Source organism: Gymnoscopelus microlampas (genome assembly GCF_963454915.1).
Source record: "Gymnoscopelus microlampas genome assembly, chromosome: 9".
Lineage (NCBI taxonomy): Eukaryota > Metazoa > Chordata > Actinopteri > Myctophiformes > Myctophidae > Gymnoscopelus > Gymnoscopelus microlampas.
The window spans coordinates 49,786,722-49,800,936 of record NC_139946.1 but is presented as its reverse complement, the minus strand read 5'-3'; the positions used below and the strand labels follow the sequence as shown (position 1 = coordinate 49,800,936).

At 40.3% G+C, this 14,215-nt stretch overlaps 1 protein-coding gene across 1 annotated transcript; it reads left to right on the top strand.

Moving 5' to 3' along the window:
- Positions 1-73: 73 nt before the first annotated feature.
- On the top strand, positions 74-9,781 carry LOC311051624 (uncharacterized protein; the record flags this gene model as incomplete). The annotated part of the gene is made up of 10 exons (XM_084066204.1): positions 74-103; positions 2,245-2,304; positions 2,401-2,658; positions 2,810-3,073; positions 3,589-3,738; positions 5,165-5,251; positions 5,415-5,465; positions 6,061-6,111; positions 9,483-9,493; positions 9,761-9,781. Exons 2-10 carry the CDS (start codon positions 2,256-2,258, stop codon positions 9,779-9,781), a joined length of 942 nt encoding a protein of 313 aa, XP_083922330.1. The 5' UTR covers positions 74-103; positions 2,245-2,255.
- Positions 9,782-14,215: the final 4,434 nt, after the last annotated feature.

Genomic DNA, 14,215 nt, shown 5'->3' with positions numbered 1-14,215 from the left:
ACAGCAGTAGGAGGAGTCATCAGTCAGTAACTCTGTCATAACAGTGTGTCAGTCAGTGAGCAGTAAGACAGCATGGAGTTAACATCACTCTACCTTCTAGTCTGTGAGTACAAACACACTGTACTAATATTATATTCACTTATTTCATGTTATGTGTGTCCATTTCATTCTACCTTGATGAGGATGAATTATGCTTATGAGGACAAGATGAGGAATTTGCCTCACATAGGCTCTTTTAGGGTCAGGGTGTTGATTATATGGTATGTTGTGGTTAGAACTAGGGCTAATACAGTGTGGCAGTTGACCATTGATTAATGGGGAATGAGTTAGATTTTTTTTTAAAATTGGTCTAAATACAATTTGATATGGCAGTTCTTATGCAAAATGTGCTTTGACAAAAAAAATAAAAAAAAAATAAATAAATAAAAAAAATCAAAACAGCTAGAAAACATTAAAACGAGCTTAACGGCTACTGTAACTTTAACTTCACTGTTGGAACAGCACTAAGGGCCCTGTTTAGACAATCTTTGTTTTGTTTTCCAATTATTCTTTTTTGTATTTAAAAAAAAATCATAAGATTTTCTGAATTTGTTTTGAAACATTTTTGATAGAACAAAATCATGACTGGTGAGACCTTCATTTTTCAGTTACAGTATTTATTTCATGGACTTCATGGATTTCACACATGGACTTACATAACTCCTTGTTGCAACATTAAGAGTTACATTAAACAATAACATGATGAAATGACCATTGGAAAAGGAAAGTCTGCCCGTTCATTAGAAGGACAATATCATTTGAATAATTTTAAATGATATATATTACATCACTCATCAGAGGATGGAGCGTGTGTTTTCAATGAGTCTAACATGCAGTTTGAAGTTGAATGTGAGTGTCTGATTAATATATCAAAATATTGAATCAAGCAACTTAAAAACTGTCTGGGGGAAATTCCCCTTTCTATTGTTAATTCATAATGTATATTTGTTCGTTTGGGTCCCGGCAAGACACCACATTTCTCTTTTGGTCTTGAGCTGCAAATGGTTTGACCCCTGGTCTGAAGCAGGGCAGGGGTCCACAATCTCCTCATTCTGGGGTCCACGGATGCTTCATGACCATTACAGTATATATCTAGAACAGGTGTAATCCCACACTTCTACCTCTCACTAGTACTGTTTTGGGTAGCTTACCTCTTATTTTCGTTTCAGCTAGTTCAGCGGTGGGCAACTTTGATGATGGAGAGGCCACTATATTTCCACACTCACTCCAGAGGGCCACATTGCATATACTGTCGGGCCATTCTATGTCACACAAAAGTAGCAAAACTAGCCGATCTACAAGCTCAAAACGTGTCGCAGTGCGACGTGTTTTTAGCTTGTAGATCTGCTATTTTTTAATTGGAATCCAGATTTATGTTTTGTTCTTTTTTAATTAGAAAACTGAAAAGTTACATTTTTATTTAATTTAAAATGCATTTAGTTATACTTATGTTAACTTCATGAACTTAAATACAAATACATTGGTCATTAAAGTCAATAAGCTACTAATATAGCCTGACGTAATTAAAGCGGGTCATGTTTGCATGTTTGGAATTGTAACAGCTGAAATCAATAAAATATCAGTATTCCAATATTAACCTGCGGGCCACATTAAGTGAAGGTGGGGGCCACATGTGGCCCCCGGGCCGCCAGTTGCCCATCTATGAGCTAGTTCCTCGCCACAGTGGATCATCTGTTTCCGTCTGCTTCTTTTGTCTGCGTCTTCCTCTGTGACTCCTGTCACCTGCATCCATGGTCCAAACCATCTCAACCTCGCCTGTCTTGCTTTATCCCCAAACCTTATAACCTGGGCTGATCCTCTAATGTAGTCCCTACTAGTTTAAACTAGTAGGGTAGTGTTAAATTCAGCACAGGCTTTCAAAATACAGATTTAAAAGGTTTTTTCTCTGTGTTTCTCATATCTCCCTCTGTCTGTCTGTCTGTCTGTCTGTCTGTCTCTGTGTGTGTGTGTGTGTGTGTGTGTGTGTGTGTGTGTGTGTGTGTGTGTGTGTGTGTGTGTGTGTGTGTGTGTGTGTGTGTGTGTGTGTGTGTGTGTGTGTGTGTGTGTGTGTGTGTGTGTGTGTGTGTGTGTGTCTCTCTCTCTCTCTCTCTCTCTCTCTCTCTCTCTCTCTCTCTCTCTCTCTCTCTCTCTCTCTCTCTCTCTCTCTCTCTCTCTCTCTCTCTCTCTCTCTCTCTCTCTCTGTAGTGGTTATATCCATGGTGAGTGTCTCAGCAGAAGTTCCAAACAGTGGTGATGTTATGAGAGGTATGTGATGATCCACAACTATCAATGGAATCAGGGAACTCTAAGGAATTTGATTTTAACATACAGTACACCAAAAGTCTCCATCTCTGCCCACAGCCTCTCTCACACTCAGTCCTGGCAGATCACAGTTCTTTCGATATGAGCCTGTCTTTCTGAGCTGTGAGGACAGACAGTCCAACTTTACTGTCTGGAGACTGACTATGACCCATCCTAGAATCCCCAAAGCGTGTGATGTCTGGGGGAAGGTGAACAACACAGGATGTATTGTCAGATCCATGCAAGACTTAGACACTGGAGTTTACTGGTGTGAGTCTTCAAAGGGAAACAGTAGCTTTGTTAATGTCACTGTGACTGGTACGTTCCACAAATCAACTACTTTGTTCAGTTTTCTGTCTGTTAAAGAGTCTTTGGTGTTAATACCTCATCATGTTGGGATAGTGTTGTGCAGAGTGATGTAACCTCAGTCTAATGTTCTTCTATTCTGATGTTATTTATCATTGTTCAGATGGAGCTGTGATCCTGGGGATGCCTGTTCCTGTGATGGAAGGAAGTGATGTCACTCTGCACTGCTGGTCCAAAGACAAGACAACTGGTAGGCCTAACCCATCCTCTGACCTCCCAGCTTATTTCTATAAAGATGGATCCCTCATCAGCACTGAGTCTACAGGACAGATGACCATCCACAGTGTTAACAAGTCTGATGAAGGATTCTACAAGTGTCACATCTCTGACCTTGGAGAGTCACCAGAGAGCAGGATGGATGTGAGAGGTGAGATTGCTGTGTCACAAACCCAGACTTTATTTGACCTGCATACAAGGAGTGGGCTCTTGGCTCTTTGAGACTTGAGACAGCACAGAGAGAAGAGTATTCGTGCTTGTCGCACTGTTGAATGTTACAATAAACGTTGGTTTATGCATTCACTGTGCGTTGTTAGCATAATTTTTCCATGACACTCTGCATCTCAGAGGTGGGCTATGGTACCGGAACCTGACTACCAATGACATCACGGGTGGGGATTCCAAGCTAATATAAACTACAGCCTTTCTGGAAAGTTAGCACACTGAAATAGAAGCCATTGTTTTTTCATCAATACATTAAAAAAAAAGAAGACGTTTGAAATCTTCTTCACAATTATTTCTCTCTCTCTCTCTCTCTCTCTCTCTCTCTCTCTCTCTCTCTCTCTCTCTCTCTCTCTCTCTCTCTCTCTCTCATATACATACAAATCAGATTTTCATTATGAATCTTTGTTTCATTCCGCTTCATATTCTCCGGCCTCCTAAAAGACAACAACCAACCAGACCCTCCCTCGTCCTCCCCCCCTCCCCCTCTCACTCCCTCTTCCTCTCTCCCTCCATATTTCTACTCTCTGATGTTGTCTGGAGTCTCCATCTTTCTGCTGATTCTGGGTCTGTGTCTCTGGAAGAAGTACAAAGGTATGTCCGTAATGTTCCGACATTTAGAGAAGCTGTACAATTCTACAGGATGTGATGTAACTGTCGTTCCTTGTGCCTCTGACTCTGACTTTATCCTTGGGGAAGTCCTTTTTATAATCTATAAATTTGAACTCTGAAGTCTGTCCGTCCATCCTTCCATCCACATGTCTTTGATCTTTTGGGGGATTGATAAAGTCAATCAAACACACTATACATTTATTGTAATTTATAATTAACTAGAAAAAGTGCTCCTCGGAGCACAGGTCTCCGCCAGGTCAGGTAGGTTATTGTGGCCTCCTGGTGGCGCTATAATAGGCCAATGTGAAAAGGGTGGCATTTCTTCTTTGGCCTTGCACGGCAATCGGACACTGCATTCATGATTTGAGGCATTTTGTTCAAAAGATGTGTTTTGCTAAATTAGACCTGCTGGTGGCGCTATAACGGGCCAATGTTAAAAGAGTGGTATTTGCTCCTCAACATGGTGTGAATGTGTGTGCAAAGTTTGACCGCAATCGGACACTGCGTTCATGATTTGCGGCATTTTGTTCAAAACAAGCCACTACTGCAAACTTTAGATGTCAATCTTAGCCAATCAGGATGGAATATGAAAAATCAAACACATCCGTCTTGATCACATGACTATAGAGATCATCTGTACCGATGTGCGTGAAATTTTGATAAAATCGGAAGGAGTAATATAAAAAAAACATATTTACATATGTCGGCCTCTTGGTGGCGCTATAAAGGGCAGATGTGAAAAATGCAGGGCAAAGGTTTTTCCTTGACCTCTAAGGAGTGCGCTTACAAAGTTTTACACAGATCGGTGCAGTTATAGGTAAAAACACAAATCGGCCTGTTATAGCGCCACCATGAGGCTGATTTGAAAAATGTCAAGTTGCAATTCGTCCTCGGCATAGTGGAAATATGCGTGCAAAATTTCAAGGAAATTGCATGCTGTGTTGATGATTTGAGGCATTTTGTTCAAAACGGAGTACTCCTGCAAACTTTGGAAGCCATTTTTAGCCAATCAGAATGGAATATGAAAAATCTGAAATACCCGTTTCGTGTAATGACTATAGAGATATTGTGTACCGATTTGCAGGATTTTTGGACAAAATCTGTAGGAGTAGTGTCAAAAGATATGTTTTGCACAAATCGGCCTCCTGGTGGCGCTATAAAAGGCCCATGTGAAAAATTTGGGGCAGAGGTTCTGCTGTGGCATCCAGGGAGTGTGTGTGCACAGTTTCACGGCGAGCAAGCCAACGGTGGCGGAGATTAGCTGTACACAGACAGATCGAATGACGGACGGACACACGGACGGACACACGGACACACGGACGGACGGACAGGGGGTAAAACATACTCTCTCGCCATGCCTTTCGGCCTGGCGGAGACAATAAGAGCTGATGATGAGTGTTCTCTATAGCTGCAGGCTGTAGGACAGACAGACAGAGTGAAGACGTGACGTATGCTGATGTGAGAGTGATGCAGCCAACTAACCACAAGAAGAGAGGTCACTCTACTACACACATAAACAATACTATGCTGACCACACACTTTATTATGTTGTTTAGTTGTTTCTCTTTTCTGTGTTTTTTTTCTTTCCCTCTGTTTACATTGTTTCACACAAGTGTAAAATGTTTTACCACTTTTTCTTTCTTTTGCTCCCTTTCCAGACCAGACCTCTGCAGGGCAAGTCATCTACTCCACTGTGAATATAGACACAGGTCAGTCATAATAGCACATAACAAAAGCATAAGAGTAAATGACCAGGGTAATCGGTATACTGCAATATTGTACAATCCCGCCCACACTGGGCAGGAACTTTGCATAACTGTGATTGATCTAAACATGTATTGTCATGTCAATTATTATGAGTTGATGTAGAGTGTGTGTGTGTGTGTGTGTGTGTGTGTGTGTGTGTGTGTGTGTGCGTGCGCGTGCGTGCGTGCGTGCGTGCGTGCGTGCGTGCGTGCGTGCGTGCGTGCGTGCGTGCGTGCGTGCGTGCGTGCGTGCGTGCGTGCGTTTGTGTGTGTGTGCTGCAGGCTGTAGGACAGACAGACAGAGTGAAGATGTGACGTATGCTGATGTGAGAGTGAAGCAGCCAGCTCAAGACAAGATGACAGGTAGAGTCACTCTACTACACAATGACATCACTCACATACTGTAAAAAAATATTTTTCATTGCAATTTTGTACTGTTTGACCCCAGGGCCAGGATGAATAGTCACGCTGAGGCAGTGACTTATGGGGATCTAAAATAAACAATAATACTATGAACACAAATGTTTTAATAATTGCTTTTTTTTTTTTTTTTTCCCAGACCAGACCTCTGCAGGCCAAGACATCTATTCCACCGTGAAGATAAATACAGGTCAGTCACAATGTACACAGTACATTATGCTGTGTTCAGGCTTTAGGTATTATGAAGGGAAAACAACCAGGAACCGATGCTATTTAGTATCGGTACTGATTGTTGAGGACCAAAATACAGAAAAGCTTCTGGACAAACAGTGCTGCTATCGGTATTTTGCTTAACCAGTTGGCACTAGTGTGAAAGACACGTTCCTACCCGGCCCCTAGAGAACGGTACACCACCAGGCAATTTCCTGTTGACATTTCATACAAGCAGGGTAGACATGGTCAAAGCACTCGAGAATATGAGCTACATCATAGAGACAGTGTAGTAGGACTAGGAGAGACAGTAGTCAAGCTGAGAGGGTGACAGTCATTTGGTTTTTACCTATTAAGACCTGAAGCCGATTCTACAAATGTTTTCTAAATCCAAACAGTTTTTTGAAAAAAATTACAAAAATGTTTTTTTCACGGTTTTTCAAAAATAGCAGATCTACAAGCTCATAGCGCGGCACTCGGTGCCGTGCTATGAGCTTGTATATCTGCTATTTTTGAATAGCCAAATAGATCTAAAGTGACACAGATGCGTTCCAGGTCTTAATGGGTCAAAAAATACAAGATGAAGAAAAAAGAGTCATGTATTCAACTACACAAAATAATGTTCATTATTCTATGTCAGTTCTTTTAACCCTTGATCCTTCTTTTGTTTTTGCTTTTTTTGTTCCTTCCAGGCCAGACTGTAGCAGGACATCTACTCCACGGTGAATATATAAATACAGGTCAGTCCCAATGTACACAGTTATATACTATTACACTTAATGTACATTCCATTCACTCATTCCATTCTCACCTTTGTCAAGTTGGAACAAACAAACATGCTCAGTGGAAGTGTTTATCTGTAATGGTATTGAAAAACATCTCTGTTAACCACAGCACTAAAACAGTATGAGAACAAAATCTGTTAACCTATGAGATCACTGCTACAGATGTTGCATCCTGCATGAGTGTGAAAAACCACAAACTGTCCTCAGCGAGAACACCCACCATGTTAACGGTTTGATGTTACTGAGGACACTGATGCTTTTTAAGATCAATGTTAGCATTTTATTTGAAGATGTGTCGACATCTGTCATGAACTATTGTCATTAAAGGCGTATTTCACTTTAAAGCACTTCGGAAAACACGTCCCTGGTGTTGATGAATGATATTGTATAAATGGTAAATAGGGTTATGTATTGTTTTATTGTGTTACAGATGGACATGCTTGAGTGAGGGAGAGAGGAAGAGTTCAACGTGCACGGTTACTGCTTCTTTAACACACACACACACACACACACACACACACACACACACACACACACACACACACACACACACACACACACACACACACACACACACACACACACACACACACACACACACACACACACACTAGCTCACACAACCACAGGACATACGCATATCCCCCCCTTCACCGCCCCCATCTTCTCACCTTTGTGAGTTTTGGAACAAACAAAAAACAAAGTGGTTCTCTGGAAGTGTACATCGAAACATCTCTGTAACCACAACACTTAACCCCTTTGTATGAGCTTCCATGAGGGGAAAAAAAAAATTAACTCCCACCTTGTGTTTAAACTGTTTGACGATAGTGAGGACAGTGATGCTTTGTAAGTGCATAGTATACATTAAATATCTTAAATATTGTAGATTAAAATGAACTGTTTGGTATTTCACTTTAAAACACTTCTGGGGATATTTTAGCACCCGTTCCTGGGGTCTTCAACGTTTTCAGGCCAAGGACCCCTTAGCTGAGAAGCAGGGACCCCCACTACATATTGTATAAAATTGTGTTGCAGATTAAAACATTTCATAGATTACTTGGACAGCTTCATAGACTTTGACAGCACTATCACCAGTGTATGTTGGATTAATGTGTGTTCAGACATTTAACCATTTGAACCGTCAATACTTAGTCTGCTCTTTTTTTCCCCTCTACACCAAACCTCTTTGCCAAAAATAGCAGAAACGTACCCCCAGACAGTTTTTAAGTTGCTTGATTCAATGTTTAGATTTGATCAGACACGCCTCTATACCTGACTTGTTGATAAGCCCATTCAACTTCAGACTCATTTAAAACACACGTCCCCTGGTTCCGGTGACTGATATTGTCCTTCTAATGCACAAGGAGGCCTTAAAGTTTCGATAACTTAATTTTTAAAAATGCCTAAAGTTATCTGATCAAAATGAAGATACAATACAAGATAAAAAAATATTGAATCAAGCAACTTAAAACCGTCTGGCGTGCACACAAAAGCCTGAAGTTAAAATGACCCCGGAGAGAAGTGTTTTAAAGTGAAACAACCCTTTAAAGGGGAAGACCACTCATTTTCAACATTGAACTATGTCATTAATACACCTTACACCGTCACACCTCAGTGACATACGCAGGGTGTACACCCTGCGTATGTCACTGATCACATGTACACACATGTACACACACACACACACACACACACACACACACACACACACACACACACACACACACACACACACACACACACACACACACACACATAGCTCACATGACAGTACACACACATACCACCCCCTCAACCACCACCGCCCATCTTCTCACCCTTTGCCAGTTTGGAACAAACAAAGTGTATTTTTGTTAGTGGTATCCAAACATCTCTGTTAACCACAGAACTTAAACATTTATATGACAACAAGGATGTTATCCTATGAGCTCATCTACTGATGCATTCTGCATCAGTAGCCTAGAAAAAATCACACCCAGTGTGAAGTGGGCGGTGTGTGGTCATCACAACATGACTCACTTTAAAAAAAGGATAAATGACTTTTTTTAAAGTCCATACTGCTATTCATAGGGCTGCACATGTGTCAAGTGTTTCGCTAGCCAATCACAGTCCTGAATTTGCAAAGTCAGCCAATCACATTACAGTTAGTGGTGATGACACTAGCTGTAATGTGATTGGCTGATATGAAAAAAGTATCGATTTGCATTAACAATGGAAGGGTTAGGGGGTACACAAATTTTTTGGTCGGTGTCCAAAACTCACTTATAGGGGGCGGCTACACCGCCCCAAAAATCCACAAATACTTCCCTAGAATCGCTCTGCTTCAGTACTAAGTGTGAACGTTTTGATGATAGTGAGTACAGTGATGCTTTTTAAGTGCATAATTATACATGTAATTATAATTATTTAAATGAACATTTACACTTTATTTGAAGGTGTGTTCATAAGACTGACATAACTCTGTCATATCCGTGATTCGACATCTATTGTCATTAAAGGGGTATTTCAATTTAAAACACTTCTGGGGTTATTTTAACGTCTACTCTGGTTTTTGTGTGCACCCCAGATACAGATAGAGTATGTGAAAGCGTGTATATATATATATATAGTACATGATATTTAGAGACATTAGTATCATGCATCTTTGTCATTTTGTAACAAACAAACAGGCTCAGTGGAAGGTATCAAAACATCTCTGTTAACAGCACTTTATATGGCAACAAAGTCAGTTAACCCATAGGAGCTCACTGCTATAGATGTAGCTGTTGCATCCTGCATCAATGGAAAATATGTGCTGTGGTTTTTAAAGTGTGAAAAACCACAAACGTGTGCCCCCTGCTCCAGTCCTCAGTGAACCACTGTTAGATGTCAATGAGTGCATAGTATACAGGAAACAATGTATTGAAATACCCTATGGAAACCAAACTTTTCTATTGTCTATTAATATTAAATAAATGCTAAGGTGTGCTCTTAATACTGTCATAACCATGACTTGACATCTGTCATTAATTACATCTGTCATCTGTCATTAATAGGGATGATAGGGTCTTCCATGAACAGGGAACTTGCTTTTCAGATTTCTCCCCATAGAGTTAAAGGGCATGTATTGCATGGCGCACTCGGCCCCTCTAAAGTCTTAAAAAGTAAAAAAAGAAAAAAAAGAAAAAAAAAAGTGATCTTTATGCCTTCAAAGTGAATGTTTAGGCAATAGGCTCTATGCACAGCAGCCATAATGGAAATACATTGTGTCTCTTCCTACTTAGTTCCATTCTGGTCAAACAGAGTCAGGGTGCTGATATTATGCTCACTGGAAACACCAGTGGGTCTCAAAGTGTGGTCCAGGGACCCTCATGGTTCCTTGAGGGGGTTCCAAATGGCCCCTTAAGGGGGTGTTACTCTGAAGCCCCCCTTTCCATTGCAGCTTAAGCACCACACCACACTACACTACACCACACCACACCGCATCAAAATATCTACCGTTTCCATTACACAAAAGTACCCCTGCTCAAATCCACAGGTATGAGTAGCAGACTCCGGTCATTCACACTCATTTGTAATGTAATGTTTTGCCTAACAATGGAATGTAGGTGAGTGGCCAACTGTCCTGTATACAAATGCAAATCACCTGTGCACGTGGCCCAGCTTGGCCTAGCTCAGACCTACCCAGGACTGGGTACTTTTTAGGCACCAGTTTAGTACCACTTACACACCACTCTACCCACTTCATTCATTGTAGTGGAAACCAAGGCACAAGTGGGCGGTGTGGTGTGGGGTAGGGTGAGGCCATGCATATGGAAAGCCGCCTGGTCCCTGAGGCAGAGAGTGTGCAAATGGAACCAAATGGACCCGTAAGGGTCCATTTGGTTCCATTTGCACACTCTCAAGGGGGACCTTGAAATTAAAAAAGTTTGACAACCACTGTGCTTTACTAAATGGAACAGAGTCTTAATTAGTAAGGAAAAGGCCGATTTCTTTCTAATATGGCTGCTATGCATAGAGCCTATTCCTTTCGGATTTTCAGTGGGACTTCTAGAGTTCTGTTATTGATTGTGAGCTGGGTCTTTGTCCAAAGTCAGATATTGTGTGTAAACCTCACCTCAGGCTAAATGTGGATCGATCCTTTCCTCATAGCTGTGACCCAACGTTATTATTGTCTATTCAAATATTAACATTTTTATTTGAAGGTGTGTTCTTCAGACTGTCATCATAACCATGACTTGAGTCCACAAAAGTGTTATTGATGCTGTTACTGGGGTCACAGATGATAAGGGTTAACTATGTTTACACCATTACAAACAAGCAACAGCCAGGTGTCTGCAGCCAAGTCAGAGTTCAGGGGTCACAACTTGTGTTTAGTGTTCGGCTTCATGCATACATGCATGTCCTTACTGCATGAAGTACGTTAATAATAGTTATATCATTGTACATATGACATTGAATACAATTAACTGTACATTCCATTTCGTCACCTTGCTAAACTAATGGCCTAACTGATTATTTGAGGAAAATAATATTTTTGCCTAAGTCAGCTCCTCATGACACTGGCCACCTCTGGCCTATCTTAATTGAAAAGGATCATGCTGTGCCCTCCCCTTTTAGGCCAAAATATGCAATTTTTCTGTCCTAAGTCACATGGTTTTGTGACCTAGGCCAAATTATTTACTGATTTAGGCATTTTTTGGGGCATTTCTTTTGGCCTAAATCAGATTTAATCCTATTTAAATGTCTTATGTTACATAACTGACAGACAGTGTTATTTTTAATTTAATAGTCATAATTTGTTATAAACATTTTGGGTGAAATGATTAAGAAGTAGCATATAGTTTTGTTTTGGATCAGTTTTTTATATTTTCTGAAAAAAAAAAATGACTTAGGCCAATAGTTTAGCAAGGTGACGATGTGTAAATATTTCCTTAATAAAGAGCTGTTTATCAGCATCGTTATGACATACACACGTAACTGTATTTCATGTTTCTTCTTTCTTTAACATTATTCTTGTGTCAGTACAGATATTCTGTATTAATATACTACCACAATCTTTAATCCAAAATGATTAATGGAATTTCTCAATGTCAATTTCTGAATGTGCAGACTGAATCACCAAATAAAATAAAATGAACAAAACATTGAAATCATAAAGGAAGTGTAAAATCATTCTCGTTTGACCCAGTATTTATCAGTACATTGTTGTATACCTCAGTATATTATCTATACATCTGTTGCATATTCTCCGGTCAGCTTGCTGAGTGAACCTGAGTGAACTCATCAGCATTTAATGTTGAAACAGCTTATCCTGTGCAAAACGCGCCCCCTGCTGCAGCTCTCTTGCTATTACCACCATTATGTTCAGGATTCTCAGATTGCCAGTAGGCCAAGGAACACCTCATCTGAACCTTTATTTCAGGGAAATCCTTTGAGACCCATCTTTTGCAATCACAGCATGGGAGGAATATTTCCCCAAAATATGAGATCTACAAGATTTTACATACATTGAGGTACAGAGATAGGCCTACCAATAAATAGTTAAAATACATTCATTTAGAAACATGTTTAATGCCAGGCAGGTGCATATGGCTTCTTCCAGCATCAAATCTAATACTAATCTCTTAAAAGTATGAAAGGGGACAAAGAAATCCAACTTAAAACTTCAAATGTGTTCCATATAAGGTGCTCACGTGCTGAAGGCTTTGTTCTGGTTGGAGGAACCTCCAACATAAACCTAATCCTGTGATCTGGTAACATGATTGAGCTCCTGACATAGAGAAGCTGTTACAAGGGTAGTTTAGAAAGTAGTGCTTTATAAACAAACAGCAGTGTGATATCCTACTCTTGCCGTGTTCAAAGCCTACCTCAAAACCCAACTTTTTAGACTTGCTTTCCCTGCCTAACCCAAACCAAATCTCCCTTTCTTCCTCTTAGTCTTAGCTTATTGTTTTTAGCCTTTTAACGTTTTTCTTTTCTTTTGCTCCAATACAATTGTTTTTAAGCTGTTTTGTAAAGCGACATTGGGTACTAAGAAAAGCGCTATATACGTCTGATGTATTATTATTATTATTCTAAAGAGCAAGTGAATACTGAATTATAAAGGATAAGTGCACTGTACAATGATGTACAATGATGACTTTGAAAACCATCCCCTGCAACAAAGTGAGGTGCATTATGATATGTTATCTCCAGGGTCTTACATTGAGGCATGAGTAACAGAGACAATGGGCAACTGCATAATACTCCTAGGGACTGCATATAGGGAATAGTTAATGTACAATTAATTTGGTTAAACCACGATGGGCCCCTATAATTACACAATGTGATCCTCACATGCCGTTCGATGTATGTTTAAATGAGTAAAGCAGAAACGTGTGTCAAATATAATTATATAAACATGTTTCACCCATCAAAATGAAAGATTAAAGGATGTATCTAAGAGTTTAAAATACTGCTGCTCAACAACATTACATTGTATACCCAGGAGGACCCGTGCTGTGCTGAGGCTTACCTGAGGGGAAGGGACAGGTGAACCAGCCCAGGGCAGGAGCACCACAACAGGCCACAGCACCTGCAAATCCCAGGGACAATACAAAACCTGTGAGCATGAATGTTGCCAATGTTTTAAAGAAGTCAGCATACAAAGTCCCACTTATCATCCACATCAACGCATGCGGGTGTAGAACTTACAGTGACAGCTGTGGTTGAGTTCCTTTTAATGGTGAATAGTAAAGTTTACTGTTACTGTTGGATACAAGAAGAGTGGGCACCTCAATGTAATAGCAAAAGTAGCAGATCTACAAGCTGAAAACGTCTCGCTTCGCGCTGCGTTTGTAGCTTGTAGATCTGCTACTTTTGATGCGTTTTGTGTGATCAAGTGTGGTATGATCAAGCAGAGCATTCATTTAAAAAAAAACACACACACAAAAAGTTAGAATGGAGATTAGAGGTTTCTGCCCGAAAGCAATATTAGGAGTAAACTTTTTTGGTGTGTGTTTATTATCTATCTATGGAGTCAGCATCAGTTCTTCTGATCAGGGCAGTAGTGGACACAAAAACATAACAACAACAACAAAGACAACAATTGTTTTGTTTTCATCTTCTATTTTTGTTTGTGTATTAATGTACAAATGTATGTGGTGCATGTTGCTGGTCTCTGTGTGTGTGTGTGTGTGTGTGTGTGTGTGTGTGTGTGTGTGTGTGTGTGTGTGTGTGTGTGTGTGTGTGTGTGTGTGTACGTGTGAGATACATGATTATATTGGGAATTGATATGCATGATTACATTATTTACTACTAAAACAGGCATACCCCCAT